This window comes from Protopterus annectens, chromosome 5.part0, assembly GCF_019279795.1.
Source record: "Protopterus annectens isolate FY-2018-M chromosome 5.part0, PAN1.0, whole genome shotgun sequence".
NCBI lineage: Eukaryota > Metazoa > Chordata > Ceratodontiformes > Protopteridae > Protopterus > Protopterus annectens.
The window spans coordinates 1,241,975,761-1,241,994,130 of record NC_056735.1 but is presented as its reverse complement, the minus strand read 5'-3'; the positions used below and the strand labels follow the sequence as shown (position 1 = coordinate 1,241,994,130).

The following is an 18,370-nucleotide window of genomic DNA, read 5'->3' as shown; positions in this document are numbered from 1 at the left end:
AGACAATCACCCTGGCCAAGAGACTGAATTATTTAATTCAACAAATAAGGTGTGTGACAGTGAAAACATCAGCAGAATGGCTTTTATCTGGGGTGCAAATTACAGTTGCATTCTAAACTCATAGCACGGCATTCCCCACATGCATGCATGCATCAAAAAGGACAGAAAAAATATAAAGTGTAGCATTTCAAGTTCCTCAGCGACAGAATATGTCTAGGAAATCATAGCTCTTAGGAAAGTACTAATTACAAATATGTCTCAGAAATCATAGCTCTTAGGAAAGTACTAATTACAAAGTCTCATTTTCATTTCTTCTTAAGATAATATCATATGTAATTTAAATGTAATGTGGTTAAAACTATTGCTTTCAAACAGGTTTCAGTCTGGTGCAATGGCGCGTATCTGAGATGTGGATCGAGATGTTTTCTGTAACATGTAAATGGAATGGCTCAGGGTAACTACCACTTCAAGTGCAAGACTTTTCCATCATGCTGCCTTCAATGGGGGCATCTATACTCACTGAGTAAATAAAGGAAAGTAAATAATGTGGGAAGAAATAGCCAGGGAATTGTTATGGCTAGGCTTGTATAGGCCCTAGGGCTGATAGCCTAGTACCAACCTATGAACCTATGAAAAATAAAACAAAATTAAGCACAGGAATTTGTCTAGTCCATCACACTGGATCAGAGTTAAAAAAAAAAAAAAAAAAAATAGAGCAATAAGTTCAGCTGTCAATACCTAAATAGTGACCTAAGTAATGCGCCTGCACTACAAATGCTGATAAAAGGACAAGTTTTGTATCTGCTCATACTGGCTGATTATAAAGCAAACTATAACTACGTGCAATTATGACCGACTGCATTTAGTGATGTACCACAAAGCTTACACATTTTAATGTCCTAAATAGGACACTGCTGCTATACTGAACAAAAAAAAAATCAGCAATTCACATGTGCTGTTCACTTGGTCTTCAACCAATGGAAAATTTTGCTGCCAAATGCCGATACAAAACATGACTTCTAAGTGGCAATTTATAGAGTTACAACTGGTACGGATGTGGGAAAGAAATACAAATAAAGACAATTATCAGGGGCTACTGTACTTCAGGACCATTACTGTTTTGAAGATTAGGCTTAGTAACTAATGGTTTAGAGTAGAAATAAGGGAAATATCTGTTTAGGATGTTGTATGTTGATTTGAGCAATCCCAACACAAATTACTAAGCAGTACTGTGTGAAATAGGGGGAATGCAAATACTGCTATCTTATTCCATAGGGACATAGAAGGAAAGTCATGTTGTGGGTGGCATATTAGAACGTCATGCATGATGTCACAAAGAGGGAGGCGATAATATAAGTAGGTGGCAATGTTTCAGCTTCGGTTCGAGGTAAGATAATGAGTTTAGGGATGAGATAGTGCCACTTTAAAAAAAAAAAGCCGATTTACTCAAAATTATTACATGTAAATATACAGTTACTGTAATGTGAAAACTAAGCTGAGAAGGTTACTGGCAAAGTTCAGTCACTTTTTCAACTTAGTTTTCATGAAATGGGGCTGAAATAGGACAGGGAAGTTAGGCGTGCCTGTACAAGGCACTCGGGGGTAACATCATACAACTCCACACATCTCATAGCGTGCTCGGATGTAAGCACAGAGGCACTAGGAGATGGTACTCGGGGTTAAGGAGTTAAAGTATGAAGCGTTTCCCCAAATGAAAAATCATCGGATGGAGAGGCAGAAGGAATGGATTCCTCTGCATCAGAATCCTCATAAGCAGAGATTGGTTGCATGTCTTCATATTCAGAAGTATCAGAGTCATAATACTCCTGTTCAGTAGAACTACTGGGACAAGTCTCTCTCTTTTGGAAGGGGTAGCCTGGCTTCCCCTAATAAGCTTAATTCTTCCGCCATTTTAAGCATTTGAGATTGAGGCATGGAAGTAGGCGCCTGAGCTTGGATAGTCATTTTTTTGGGCGTAGTTTGTACTCTGGGCCTTAGAAACTCAGTAGTTTTAGAAAGAACTGAAGAAGCATAAGAAGTCATCGGTTTGTGCCGAGTATAGGTAGTGCGAAGTACTTCCTCAGAAGCCGGTGCCTGCTCAGCAGCTCCGGACCCATCCAAGGTAGAGACATCCGCAGGATCCTTAGTCGAAGAAGAGTCTCACGGCATACTGGACTCCAAAAGGGTCTCGGTAGTGGCCTGCAAATCCACAGAAGTGGGCATCAGGGGCTGCGAAAGCTCCTCACTGAGGACCAGAGAACTGACTAGCTTAACAGAAGCGTCATTGGCAGTTTTGGACTTCTGCAGTCTGTCTCTATCTTTATCCTTACGTTTTTTCGGAAGATCGGTAGTCGAATGGCTTACCAAAGCCATATTGGAATTAGAGGAGAGCAAATATATCTAGCTACAATAAGGGCCAGTCGACGTACAGTTCTGTTGTGGAACAAAGCACAAAAGTGACAGCGAGGGACATCGTGGTTTGGGCCTAAACAGGTGACACAATAAGAATGGAAATCTCGGTGTGGTATTTGCTTTCCACAGGCGAGAAAATTATTAACTTTTTCTGACATCGGTTAGAGGAAGAAAAAAGGATCCCCAACGGGGTACCTTAGCTTTAGAAGACTTCAACTTCAATTCGGAAACGAAAACTCAGGTAGCAGCTGACCAGCATTCATGCGAACTGCTTCTGCTTTGGGCTCCTCGGCAAGAAAGACTGATGTAATGACGTGAGCTGCCTGATTTTATACCACTGACTACCTGACATCAGTCCTGGAGCGACAGCAACAGATGCAGAAATACTAAGCCTCTGGTATTCGGGCTGACTGTGGGCTACCCCTGGCAGGATAACCCAAATGTGATGACTAACAGTAAAACACGAAGAACATCCAAGGTATTGGGATCAAATAACTATGGAGAGCAAGTTAATACAGTGGGATGAGGCCGAGCAAAAGTTTGGACTATGGGTTGGAAAACTACCTTTCCTATTAGGGACAGAGAGTATAGCCAGAGAGAAAGCGACAGGAGAGTGCTACAAAGCATATAAAATAAAGCATAACTATAAGAAATGCTCTGAAGAGGTTAGAAAATACTGGGAAATGAGAACAGAAAGGAACAATGAAAAGATATTTGTATCCCATGTATGCAACAATATCTAGAAATCTTGGGATTTTCGCAAGTGTTTACACAGGCATTTTTATACTCCCATTAAATCTTCAGAGAATTTTTCCACAAGTAGACAGCAACTGGTGGTATGATGGGAAAGAGACTTGCACTTGGGTACATATTTGGGAATGCACAGAGTTGGCACATTTTAAAAATTCCCTAGAGGGTATTTTTGTCAGAAATGGTTGGGTGAGCAAACGTCTGTAACTAAGGAAATTGTTTTGAACTGGAAATGGTAGAGAATTTTTTTTTTTTTTTTTAACTATGAAAACTATTCTTTTGAGCTGGGATACAGAAAATGAATTGCCAGTATAATAATCTTGGCTGCTAAAAAAAAACTACTAGACAATGGAAATCAAAATCCAAACCAACTGTTAAACTAACATCCAATTCACAATACTGGAGAATATTCAAATGGACATTTTTACACAGAGCTTTAACGCCTGATAAAATTACTAAAATTAGTTCCTCCAGAAATGGATTGTCAAAAAAACATTTAAAGCTGATTGGTATCATATCTTTAATGACTGTTCTGAAATAAAAACTTTCTGGAGTAATATCTTACAGGCTACATTTACAGAATCCTTTGTTTTATCTAAAGCTCCACAATACTATTAAATGTAAATGAAGGTTTCCAATTGAATAAAATAAATTTATATTTGCTTTGAACAATATTGGCAACTGCCAGGAAATGCGCAAGAATATGGAATTCGAATACAGCACCTAAAATGGAAGATTCTTTATCTCTACTGAAGATGATGGCATTGATGGAGATTACAAAACAGTGAAAGAAACTTCTCTGTGTGGAAGATTTTCAGTCCATATATTTCTAGTTAACCACTGTATATTAATCAGATCAGACAATAATAGTAGAAGTAACGAACTTAAACTTGTCAAGTCAAAAAGTAATAATAGAAAATATATAATTCTACAGATTACTAAGTATTCAAAAGTAATCCAAACAAGGCAGGCAGTCTGTTTCCAGTCGAAAATCCTTTATTAAGTACACAGACAAGCGAATTGTGTACTTAAAGGATTTTCGACTGGAAAAAGACTGCCTGCCTTGCTTGGATTACTTTCGAATACTTAGTAATGCTGTAGAATTATATATTTTCTATTACTTTTTGACTTGACGAGTTTACGTTCGCTACTTCTACTACTATTGTCTGATCTGATTAATATACAGTGATTAACTATAAATATATGGACTAAAAATCTTCCACACAGAGAAGTTTCTTACACTGTTTTGTTTTTAGACCCACTACACTTTAGTGGGTTGTTTTGAGACTTCAGGGATACCACGGAGATTACTTCTTCACTGAAGGAGATTAAAATCAAAGAACTCAGAATGTATCCTAAGCCAATAGTAACCCTTGGAGAAAAATTTTGCAACTGAAACTATGCAACTAGAGCCAGACTCTCTCTGATTTTTGTATATATGAATTTATTAACTTTGTTTACATTTGTTTTAATTTCTTTCATTTTTGTCAGACTGAATGTAAACATTCTAAACAGTCACTTAATTTGATTAATACATATAATACTATGATTGATCTACAAATCATTATTTGAAAATAAAAAAAAAAAAATTCCTAATCACCCTTAACAGAACTATTGAATGCTGTAAAGGAGATAAAAAAACGGAGGTGAGGTCTTCAGAAAACGGAAGGGGAAAACTAGAGAGAAATAAATGAAATTTGCGGGAACAATACATACCATAATTGTTCAGGAGGAGGAGGAGGAGTGAAATTTCAGGGAAGGTGGGACTTCAGCAATGTACATAATGTTAAACTGAACAATAAACGTTAGGAAAGAAACAGTGTGTATAATGCATAAAAAGGATAACACTTTGTAATAGTTTCTTTAACTGCACACGGACATATGTCACTGTGTAATGGCTGGAATTAAAACAGGACTATCCTGCTGATCCCCAAAATGATCAAGTGTTAAACCACTATTCTACAAGTTTCTATCTCCTGCATCAAACGATAGCTGGGTTGAATCACTGCTATTTTTGCTAGCGTTACATATTCTACACCCTCTCTCTCATAGTGCTCGTGTAGGTCTTGTTTCATTATTTCAGGACCACAAACACTCATAAGGCCATGTGCACTTCAGGCATCAAACACATGATTTTTTTTCTAAGGTAAAAGAAAAAAAGCCAAACTACATCTGCACTAAAAAAGAACTAGTAGATTAGAGAGTTAAGTGCATTCTGCTGGTGTGGTACACGACTGTCAATGTATAGCTCAACATACAGTGGGCACAGTTCTAAGCACAGAAATGAGAGAAATGATGCACTGCAATGGGAGAGGAGAACTATAAAAGATCTACACAGCAGCGGTCCACCTAAGTTAATCAAAGTAGCCAAGATAAGACAGAATGAAAATAAAATTAAAAAACTAATGCAGAATTATGAAATATGGGAAGATAACACTTCTTACTTAACCATAACCAGCTAAGTAACCACAATGTAACCAGGTTTAAGATTATCTATACAATTCTGTGAATGTTATTTAATCAGTAAGTTTGTCTTTATGTTATGCTATTTCTACTACATGTAAATGTATTGTGTTTTCTCTATGTTTGGAGCTTTTCTCCCCGGGCCTCTACTGAAAAAGGACATGTATCCAGCTAGACTAGTCTGGTCAACAAATGTAAAATAAATGCCCTGCAGAATGGTGTACAAGTGCATACCATGCTGCAGTGCCATCACTGTGTCCACATTCCTTAATCAAATTGTAGCTTTCACCTTAGGATCACAAACAGGCTGGTAAACAATGTAGTTCGTACACACAAGTGAAAACTGGAAAGTACATGTATAACTGGTAGCAAATTAAACTAAATATAAAAAAGAAAAAGCATAACATCTGAAAATAGGTTAATACCTGAAAAGATGAGCCACAGTTCTCCACGAAGACATTCAGGGATTCCCATTGACACAAGTTTTCTTATCTTTTCTGTTCTAAACATGCAGACTGTTCGCCCATATTCAGAAAAGTGGTCACGCCATAAGCGTTCCTTTATTTGCTCTTTAGACTATAAGAAAATAAAGCAAACCATGAGATAAAGTTCAGACGTACAAATTATAGTTAATTTCCACGTCGGGCTTTTCTTTCACGTTACTGCATAACAGTTAATACATAAAACTACAAAGTAAATTCCTTTTAAAATTCGACATTCATTTAATTCAGCAAGGTAATGCAAACTTTTGGCTCTGCAATGGAAAAAATAGCAAACAAAATCTAGTCACAGTTTAGAAATCTTTTCTGGTAAACTTCTTAGTGCAGACAATATTTAAGGGATATGTTATGCATTTTACAAGATTAACGGACAAGAGAAAATTAAAGCAAAACAGTGTAATATCTGAGCCTGCCTCGGTACATGAAAGCTGTCAAGTCAGAGACTATTTTAATTTCCTTCTGCTGTGAAAATCAGTGAACAACTAGCAGTGAGATAATCAAATATTACATACAATACTGGAGTTTGTATTTTCAGGTCCTAGTTGATGAAAGACTGCCATCAATGCTTCTTCATTTAGTGAATGTCTGTTCTGCTGTTTTGCTTCATCCTGTGTTTGCGGATCTGTTGTCATCAGGTTTTGAAATGCATCTTCATTACACACATGCGACTCAAATGGCAGGGATACCTGGGGGGGGGGGTACAACAAAGGCAAAAGTGACTGCTACTGACAGACTTCTCTTTGTTCATATGGTTAACTGGTTTACTTTTTCTGTAAAAATCACAGCATGGATGTCAAATACTGGTGTCCTTTCTGTAGAATTTTTATTCAATAACCATACCAGCTTTCATAAGCACCAAGTGCTTTCATCTGCTACCCAAAGCTGTAAGAAAATAAATGTTATATACCATCTGTATTAAGACAAAATACATTAAAACATTTTAACCACCACAAAAAAATTTACAGAAACATGCTTTGCTTCATGTAATCAGGCATTGTTTACTGCACTAGATATTATGCCTGATAACAGCTGTGTGATTTATAGTTCTTGATCATTCCCTAACCTTTTATGCTGGCTGGCAGTAAATCAGCACTATATTTTATGGTCGCAATGAATGGTCAGGGACTTGACCAGCACATATTAACTACCTGCTGTGGTTCTAAAACTATTTACTGTGCAGGAACACGTTTCAGAGAACTGCAGTAATGCAACCACTGAGGACTGTGGCCAACCTATTTTGGAGAAAATGGACAGCAGACCAATATAACTAGTACAGTATTACATAAAAGTATAATAAAGAAATCATCCACTGATGTGAGTACTGATACTTGCCCATGTTTGCTTCCACCTTCAACACCTACTACGCCTGAACATACCAAAATAGTGATGTGGCACCTACAACCTTACCATCTTGCCTGTGACTATTATGCATGTTGAGTGGCAATACAAAAGCACACTAACAAATGTAACAAATTTCGTATCATATTTACTTCCATACTTATTAAAAGCACCAGTCCTTCATTTTCACCATGGTAACAGTACCACAAACTTTTGTATAATTTATAAAGTGCTGACAACCTTTATTAGACTGGACAAATATATGTAACCATAATCTTACCCTATATTTTTGACCCTAACCTTTACTTTAATGATGTGCTACCAGCAACACAAACTTTGTTTCATTTATACATCTTAAAGGTAAAAAGGTCACACAAACAAGTACTTCAGTAAAAACTGCAAGAAAGATCCAGTGAAGCTGGAGTTTTCACTGTGAAATACCTTAGACCACATCCACTTATGCTGTACTGACAAGATCAGAAAGAAGCCAAAACATAGCATTTATACAGGCTAGTGGGGTTGGCCTTTACTGGCGTGAATTTAGTCAAAAGGACTTAAAAAATCAAAAAATCATGGGCATTCAGAAGCCATGTACCTGAACTGGGTCATTTGCATATATCCCATGGGCCTCCAAGAGGAAGCTTGAGGTATCACACAGTGAAGACTCTAGCTTGGTGGGGTCTTTCTTGCAGTTCATACTATGAGGGCAGAACATATGAATGAAAGAATTGTCCTGTCTGCAAGGTTCCTCTTCATGGTAAATTCCAGGAGTTTAACAGAAATATAAATATACGCGTGTGTATGCTCAAACATTCCCATTTCTTCCTATGTCAGGCTGGCTATCCTCTCTCCATTCCTCTTCACATTTTTCTCCAAACACCAAGTCGCTCTTTACCACTGTAGACATCTCTACTCAGGAAAGCTACAAAATGAGTCTTACAACGACCAGTAAGTGTTTAAAACAATGCATTTCTTTACAGCTTTACACTATTCAGAAAGGTATATTGTTGACAGACTAAGTAGACAATGAAGTTCACCTAGTCATCATTGATTTTAAGACTAGTTTTGTTGTATTCATATTGCACTTCAACTTTATTCTATTACAAACTCTTAACGACTCGATGTATAAAGTTCTTAAGCATTTATTACTTATCATTCAAAGTAACTTCTATATAGTTTTGTGCTATGTTCATGTAGACGGACTGAAAAAGGGTCCAAGAACTAGTCCATTTGTCAGGCTAACGAAATGCCATAAATAAAAATCAATCAAATGCCAATGTCATTTCCTGCATCATGCAGAGCACCACTAATGTATTTCTTGTACATATAACAGCTTATTTACTTCACCCCTTACTTCGGAAGTACCCCACTGTATCTCACCAGTCACAATTCAGCAAGAGACTGCGTGACCCTGTACAGTGCCATCTAGATGGCAAGGGAAAGTTTTCCACTTTGGTGCACCATTAATGGATTTCAGCAGGGAAAGCCAAGCAGCCAACAGCCAAGTTCATGTGCCCTTATAAGCATGATGTCAGCATGATACGGCATTAGCAGATCATGTCTGGTGGAGGCAGCATTATCCTAGTAAAAAACACTAGTTAGTACTCCCTACATCCCAAACACAGGACGGGTGCATCAGAGGTAGCTGTCACTCAGTGGCAGGAAGGTTCAAATGGCCCACATATGCCATGGATTAAGACGTTTACGAACAATGCACCCAAACAGGTGGCTGCAAGATACATACGTGTATCCAAGACAAAAGGGTAGGGGAAAACTATGCATAGATGGTTACATACACCACCTACAGTGGGCAAACAGCCAGATATTACTGGTCATGTGAAAGGAAAATGGAAAGAACATGCAAGGGAAAAGCCATCAGCCCACTGCAGAATGACGAAAAGTTGCTCAGGGCATCCAGCCACTAGCATGCAACAGATACAAAATAAGCTGCAGTGTCAGCACAAAGGCAGGAGATTAAGGATAAGGTGGGGAGGGTCTTCAATGACGGCTGCACATTGATCAGCAGATCTATTAGAGCTCTCCCAGTGTGAAAAACTCTAGAAAGAGCCAGTGAAAGCCTGTTATTTGGGTAAAATTCAGTTACTGTTTAGTCACTACACAATCTGGATGTCATCAAATAAATCTACAGAAAGGAAGTGAAAATCATCTAGAAAAGAAAAATACTGGTGTGGAAGAGCTTTGCAATTTTTCAGCAAAAAAGCTTGGGTTTCAGCCTCAGAACAGGAGATAGCTTCCAATAATTTAGGAGAAAAATAAATCAAATGTATTGAAAGGTGTTAAAAATAACAGACACTAGACAAAATACATCTAGTCAAATGACAAAAGGCTGGAATGGAAAAAAAAAATAAGGGGCTATTCAGATGAGCTGATAAAACTGCAGAAATCAAAGACTGAAATGAAAGAAAGACTGGCTGAATATGACACTCCTCATTAAGAACAGTTTCAAAATATAGTACAGCTAGACGTTAGAGCATGCAAGAAAACCTGAGATTTTCAGATGTACCAGAGAAACTGGAAAGAACAGATGACATTACAGTTATGAAGCACAAATACGCAACAAGACTAGTATTCCACAACAGGATTTGTTACTAGAAAGGGCATAAAGTCTGTGCTGCAAATCTGGCCATGAGAAAGAAGCCAAGACCTACAATAGCAAAGATGTAGCCATATCAGCAGAAGGAGCTGCTCCTGACAAAGTCATGGCAGAATGGTAAAGTGTTTTCAATTGCGAACATGAGGGTTGTTCATGCAAAATTATTATTCACCGTGTTCCAGGTAGGAGAAAAGCAAGGTTATCACTGCAATCAGACATTGTCGAGCTGCAGGTGTGAGATTCAAGTCATTACATTCAGCGGTCTTAAAAAATATTTTTTCATAAGACGCAAAGACATTCTTGGATGCAGAACAGCCAAAGGAGGAAATAAAGTTGAGAACAAAAAGTTAGCCAGTAAGTTGAATGGGAATTTGCTTCTCATTGCCCTGACAATGGTATAGCTCTCAGCTCTTAACCTATCACTAAAATGTGGAACACTGCCTTTCAATGTGGAACTGCTAATAGCTTGCTAGGAATTTCAAAGGATGGTTAAATGTTTTACATATACAACATTCTGTTGCTGAATTAGTAAGAATCAGTATTACTTAGCATGGACATCAGTTAAAATTCTTAACACTGAATGTGTGATAGACCCCTTTCAATAGGGAACTACAAGAAACATGGACTTTTTATACGTCAAAAGACAAATGAGCTAAGAAAAGCAAGGAGTACATTAGATTTGAACCAGAGACCAGGTTTAGGCGATTGGCAAAAGGAACAGCAAAAAATCCAAAATATTTTAAACTGGTTGAGGACGATAAAGTATAACTTTTCACTTTATCGTTAATGCCTACAAGGATAATGAAGTGAAAAAGAAACCTAAAAAAAATTAGGTTGCTTAGTAATGTGTACACACTAAGTAAAACATTTTGTCTTCTCTTAGCAATGTGTGTACAGCAATTTTTGAAGTGAACTTTATGTTACAGTGTAAAGTAGTTATGTATAGAATACACAGCTATTCTAAAGGTGAGATGGAACAGCAGTCTTATCAGAGACTGGTGTTAATGGTACTGATAAAGGAGGAATGTACATTTTTTTCTCTGTTTTGTCCACTCATCTGCCAGTATAACTCTGCAAATGTGTAAATGGAAGATGCACTCTCTGCAGACATAGGTAAAATATTAAGAATGACCAAAATGTGAACTGCGAAGTATCTGTAGGAAAACATTAAGTACTAATTTTAAAGTGACAAGGAAGCTCAATGAAAATAAATTAAGCTGGTTACATTGAAGAGAACATGCAGACATATTCCTAATAGTAACATCCACATCAGTATGAATCGTGCCATTGTAAAACCAATTCATTTAATGAGAGCCAGGGCACTTTTTCTTAAGGCTATAATTCAGTTATTTGAGAGTATGCAAGTCATTTTTCTCATCTGGAAAAAAGAAGAGATGGGGCAAGACATGGCATCGGTACAGAATGGAACATGTGTTGTCTGCATGATTAAATCTAACCTTAGACTCGGTGAAGCCTGTGGGGACAGCTGTCTTTCTGGAGCACTTGCCCATACATGTAATTTTCCCTTTTTGGAAAATGTATATATTTGTGCGAGTGTTTGATGCGAGTTAAAATGGCTGGGAGTGACAATGAAAATGTATACTTTTGTTTTTTAATGCTTGCAGTGAAAGGAAAGTCTGAGAAAATGAAATGTGACATGGGTCTAAACAGAGATGGGAATAGTACAGTTGTGTACACTTATAAATATAGATGGTAGAGTGTATTCACTGTTGCAGTCATCACACTTGGGTTATCCTGCCAGGGGTAGCCCTCAGTCGGTCCGAATACCAGAGGCTTAGTATTTCTGAATCGGTTGGTGTCACTCCAAGACTGATGTCAGGTCTTCACTGGTATAAAATCAGGCAGCAGACACCATTACATCAGTTTTTCTTGCACCAACTTTCAGCACCCCCAAAATATGTAGCTAAGTTATAGTGGAAGACTACCACCAGTAGAAAGTAAATACCAAAAATTCCCTGCAGGGAGAAAGGGAGCAGGGGAGAGAGGGAGACAAGGGGGATGGAGGGTGGGAAACTAGGACTGCAACAGTGAACACATTCGAACATCTACATTTACGGCAAGTGCACACAACTGTATTATGTTCTTCGTGTTTCACTGTTGTAGCCATTACACTTGGGTTGATTACCAAAGCTGAAGAAAAGGGTGAAGGCAGTCAAGACGACTGGGGGCTGGCTAGGAAGCCCTGCAAGACTGCGGTGGCAAAGCCTGCCCTGGATTTGGGGAATATACGCAGATGGCAATGCTTGGTGAAGGTATGATCAGAAGTCCATGTTGCAGCCTCCAGGATGTCCCTGGTGGGGACCCTTCTGAGAAAAGCTGCAGAGGTGGAGGTTGCCCTGGTGAAATGAGTCCTGACCCCCTTTGGGGGCGGCTTCCCGTGCTGTTAGTAGCAGAAATGGATGCAGTGTGCTATCCATTTGGAGACTGTTTGGATATGGCCTTGCCCTCTGCCCCTCCTGCGAAGCTGACTAGCAATTCGTCAGTTTTTCTAAAAGATTTTAGTCCTATCCTGATAGAATCTGAGCTGTCTGTGCAACATCTAGAGAGTGCAAAATCCTTTCCCCCAGGTTTTGTGGGTTAGAGAAAAAGGTGGGCAAATGAATGGTTTGGTTGAGAGCCACACTGGACATCACTTTAGGCATGAAGGATGGGTTAGTCCTGAGGGAGACCCTGTCAGCATGAGAAATGAAGGACTCTACAGCCATGCGTGCTTGTAGCTCTGAAACCCTTCTAGCTGAAGTGATGGCCAGAAGCAAGGCTGTTTTCCAAGAGAGGACTTTTAATTCTGCTGAAGCTGCAGGTTCAAAAGGGGGTAGGGTGAGCTTTTCCAACACAATGTTAAGGTCCCAAGCTGGGGTAGGAGCGCTTCTGGGTGGCCTTAAGTTGTTAGCCCCTCTTAGGAACTATTTGATGAGAGGATGTGAGAAGACAGGTGGCTCTGTGCTGTATTGAGCAGAGATGGCAGAGGCATGAATTTTAATAGAAGAGAAGGATAGACCCCTGTGTAGTAGGTCTGCTAGGTAATCGAGGGCTGTGCTGTTTTGGCTCCCTTAGCCTGGATCCAGTTGCAAAATCTTTTCTACTTGTCAGCATAGGAGTTTCTAGTGTTGGGGCGTCTGGCCTCATGAATAACATCTAGGACTTGTTTGCTTAGGCTGACAGCTTGAGGAGAGGTCAGGGAATAAGCCAGGCTGCCAGGTTGAGGGTCTGCAATTGGGGATGCATGAATTAACCATTCTTCTGGGTTAGGAGTGTTGGGATCTGAGGTAGGTGCCATGGTGGCAGGGGTGACAGACTGCGAAGCAGTGGGTACCAGTGCTGGCATGGCCAGTCTGGGGCAATCAGGATTGCCCTTGGTTTTTCCTCCCTTCTTTTGAGCAGTACCCTTGAAATGAGTGGTAGAGGGAGAAATGCATAGACCGAGAGGTTTACCCATTGGAAGGATACAGCATCCATTTTCCAGGCCCTGCTGTGAGGTTCCTTGGTGCAGAATTTGCTGAGCTGATAATTGGAGTGGGAGGCAAAGAGGTTCACCTTCGGGGTGCCCCATTTCTGGATTACAAGGGTGAAGCTTCTGTGGTCTAGTTGCCCCTCGTGCGGGTCTAAGCAGGTTTCTGCTTAAATGGTCTGCCAGACAGCTTAGGGTGCCTGGCAGGAACTGTGCTAGCAGGTGTAGTTGCATGGTTGAGCCCGTGTGCCAAAGGGTCATGGCGAGCCTGCACAGTGGACAAGAGCGAGTCCCTCCCTGCTTGTTGATATACCACATCATTGTGGTGTTGTCCATTTTGATCAGTAGAGGTCCTGGGGAGAGTAGGGGTCTGAAAGCTGTCAGGGTGTGCTGAACAGCTAGCATCTCTTTTTGGTTGATGTGCAGATGTATTTGATTTGGGCTCCAATGGCCATGAATGCACCTGCCGCCCAGGTGTGCACCCCAGGCATAGTCTGATGAATCTGTGGTGAGGGACTGGGTGGTGTGGGGTTGTCCCTTCTTGTGGTGGCATGCGGCTTCCCACCAAAGAAAATCTTTCTTTAGACAGGGTATCATTGGTATGATAGCTTCTAGGTCTTGAGAGTGTTGACACCAAAGGCTTTTTAGGTACCATTGTAGTTTCCTCATATGCAGTCTGGCATATGGAGTGAGTAGAATGCAGGAGACCATGAACCCTAGAGCTTGCAGAATTTTCCCTGCAGATAACTGGGTTCTGGTGGCTAGTTGAGATGAGTAGCCTGTCAGGTAGGCTTGATTTTCTGGAGTAAGGAATGCCATCTGGGATGCTGTGTTCAGGCTTGCTCCCAGGAATACAATTTTTTGTGTGGGGACTAGTTTTGATTTCTTTTTGTTGATAGTATAACCCCAAGGAGGTCAGTAGATCCTTTACAAAGGTTAGGTGCTGTACAGCTTTTCTCTAAGTAGGGGTAAATTTGAATATTTCTTTGTCTGCAAAAAGCAATAGCTGGAGCCAGGCATTTTGTGAAAACTCTCGGAGCAGTGGTAAGCCAAAGGGTAGCAGAGAACTGAAGGTGCAAAGATCCTGCCCTGAAATGTAGACATTTCCTGCAAGATTCCCTGACTGGGATGTGTAGGCAGGCCTCTTTCAGGTCTCTGGTGGCTAACCAAGCATCCTTGGAAAGCATAGGAAGAAGCTGCTGGAGGGTGAGCATTTTGAATGTTGGTACCACCAGAAAGATGTTTAGAATGGATACAGCGAGGATTGGGCACCAGGTGCCCTCTTTTCTGGGTACCAGGAAGAGTTTGGAATAGAAACCTTGGCCTATCTGGTCTGCAGGAACATGCTGTATTGCCCTCATGGAGAGCAGGGAAAGGACTTGCTTTTTGGCCACTGTCTACTGGTTTGGAGGAAGACCTGGGAACTCATTTGGGGTTGGCAGTGTGTGGAAATAAAATTTGTATCCCTGGGACACTATGTTGAGGATCCATGGTCATTGGTAATAGAGGCCCAGTTGTTTGCATGGAAGGAGAGTTTTCCTCCTAGGGGCAAAAGCAGGTGGGCAGAGGTAAGGGGTGGAGGTGTAAAGTCATTGTAAGGGGTGGAGGTGTAAAGTCAGTGAGTTCTTCCCATAAGGGGGTGACTTTGCACTCCCCATTTTTGAAGAGGAGGAACTCCATTGCTTAGATCTTTGCATTCCCTGGGACTGCTGTCTGGGGTGTCTGCTTCCGCTGGGTCGGGTCTGGTCTGGGCTGAGCTGGCTTGGAGGGGGCTGGAAAGGACCAGTGCTTGGAGGGGGCTGGAAAGGACCAGTGCTTGGAGGGGGCTGGAAAGGACCAGTGCTTGGAGGGGCAATGCCTACTGAAACTCTGAGGCTGGACCTGTAAAAAATTCTTTAACTGTCTGCATAGATTTAGCTTTTTCTATCATCTTTTTTAAGACCTCTTTGGCCTTGGTGCCAAAGAAACTGTCTGTTCAATGGTGCGTCCAATAATTTTGATTTGACATGGTCTGGCAAGGTCTGTCCTTTAATCCAAGCATGCCTTCTAAGGACAGAACCAGTGACTGCTGCCCTGTAAGATGCTTCTAGGGCATCAAAGCCACACTGCAAGGTGTGCTTAATAACTTGGCTTGCAGAATGCATAAGCTCTAGTAATTATTTTCTGCACAAGCAGGAAAGGAAAATATTTTTGTTGTTTGAGAAATTCCATGCTATGCTGTGATATTTCAGCATGTGGAACTGACAATTTAATGCTCTAACAACAAGAGTTGCAGAGGTGTATAGTTTTTTACCCCATCTGTCTAAAGCTCGGGAATCCCTGTCTGAGGGGGCGGGATTCTTAGCTGAGGTTGCTTTCATTCCTTTAGGTCCTTGGGAGATGACCTCTGGGTCAGCAGGATTTTTGAAAAGGAATTTGAGAAAGTCAAGGACTCCGTAGTACCGTTCAGGTCTACTGGGAGCAGGAGGAAGGGTGTCAGGAGTCCAACTGGATTCCAGAAAAACATCATCCATAACATCCAGGACAGGAGGAATGACTAAAGGTCTGTGCTGTGGTAAATATAACAATTCAGAGTCTCTTTTTTTGACTGACGATAGTCCTGACATTAAGCACAAAAAAAATTTACCAAGTTACATCCAAACGTTTAATAAAATACCAATAAAACGTAGCCGAAAACACAAAGCATTTGGATTACTCCTCCTTTAGTGTGATACAACCATAATAAAACACAGTACTATTTAAATATAAAATTTAACATCACCTGATAACAGCCAACCAATATCACTGTAATTAATTAGATCATTAAATATATATATATATATATATATATATATATATATATATATATATATATATATATATATAGATAGATACACATACACACACATTTTAAAAGAAACATTTATAAGGTGGCTATATAATATGTAGCCTTATATTTAAGTATCATTTTTTAAAACATGTCTGCATTTTTTTCAGAATCTGTTTAATAGAAACAGCAGAATTAATGCCTGGACTACGGTCTGCTTGTAATCTAATAATCCAATTGTATTCTTCAGTCTCTAAATCATTATTCCTGTCTCCCCCTCTCTGACCGGCATAACATATGTCAATAACACTAAATGAAAAAGTGTGTGACCAAAATCAGTATTATGTTTTGCAAGTGCATTTGTTGAGATTTTCCTTTTTGTATCAGACTTGTGTTAAATAATCCATTCACGTAGCTTTCTACTTGACAAAGTAAAAACTTGGACATATATCACATGTAGCTAAATAAACAATGTTGCTAAAATTACAAGTAGCAGTGCAATTAAACCAATATTCTTTCTTAGTTGTTGGATGTGTGAATGTATTGTTCTTACATATAACACCGCATATAGAGCAGTGCATACACGGAAATGTGCCCTTTTTGTTTGACTCAATCCCCTTTTGTTTCTTAGTTCATATTTCATTATAGAATAACTTACTTTTTAAATTGCTGGAGTTTCTATAAGTAAACCTTGGATGAGATGGATTATTTAATTCTGGCAGGGCTTGTAAAACAGCCCAATTACCACCTATTTTCTTTATATTAGATGTACAAAGACTATAGGCAGTAGTGTATCTAAGTTGGTCAACAGTAGACGTAAAAAGATTGGGACCATCTAGTGGAATTGAGAAATGAGATTTAACTTTGTCCTTCCTTCGTTCAAAGAAATTATGCTATTCGTCCAGCAACAATTTTAATTTATAACCTCTCTGTTGAAATTCATATTTCATATCATGTAACTGTTCAATGCATGAATCATCTTTGGTGTTAAGCCTGCTAACTGTACTGTATTGACTCAACTATTCCTCTAAATGTATGGGTTGGATGCTTTTATTATGTAAATATTTATTTTTGTGAGATTTTCTTTGTATATCTTTTTGGTTTGATAGTCCTGACTATGACCATTGGAAATTCTCCCTTAAAGTATGTAGGGTTTCACCAAATGAAAAATCCTCGGGTGGAGAGGCAGAAGGAATGGATTCCTCTGCATAAGAATCCTCATAAGCAGAGAGGGGTTGCATGTCTTCATATTCAGAAGCATCAGAGCCATCGGGCACCTGTTAAGATAAAACTACTGGGGACAAGTCTCCTCCTTTTGGAAGGGGCAGCCTGGCTTCCCCTAGGCATAATAAGGTCTTCTGCCATTTTAAGCATTTGAGATTGAGGCATGGAAGCAGGTGCCTGAGCTGGGGTAGTCATTTTTTTGGCCGTAGTTCGTACCTTGGGCCTTAGAAACTTGGTAGTTTTAGAAAGAACTGAAGACGTGAAAAAAGGAATCGGTTTGTGTCTAGTATTGGTAGTGCGAAGAACTTCCTCAGAAGCCCGTGCCTGCTCAGCAGCTCTGGACCCATCAAAGGTAGAGATATCCGCAGGATCCTTAGTCGAAGAAAAGTCTTGTGGCATACCAGACTCCGAAAGGGTCTCAGTAGCGACCTGCGGGTCCCACAGAAGCGGGCATCAGGGACTGCAAAAGCACCTCATTGAGAACTGACTACTAGCTTAACGGAAGCGTCGTCAGCAGTTTTGGACCTGTGCATTCTCCATCTTTATCCTTAGATTTTTTCGGAAGGTCAGTAGTTGGATGGCTTACCGAAGCCATATCGGAATACAAGGACCAAGAGTGAAAATATCTAGCTACAATAAGGGCCCAACAACATACAGTTCTGGCGCTGAACAAAGCACAAAAGCGACAGAAAGGGATGTCGTAGTCTGGGCCTAAACAGGTGACGCAGTAAGAATGGAAGTCTCAGTGCGGTATTTGCTTTCCACAGGCGAGACAATTGTTAATTTTTTCTGAC

General features: G+C 39.9%; 1 protein-coding gene across 1 annotated transcript in view; it reads right to left on the bottom strand.

The window, feature by feature from the left end:
- Positions 1-18,370, bottom strand: part of TBC1D8 (TBC1 domain family member 8) — a gene marked incomplete in the record, with an annotated part of 2,215,010 nt that overhangs the window by 1,789,649 nt on the left and 406,991 nt on the right. The window contains 2 exon segments of the mRNA XM_044071089.1: positions 6,051-6,201; positions 6,638-6,811. Coding sequence (XP_043927024.1) covers positions 6,051-6,201; positions 6,638-6,811 — 325 coding nt within the window.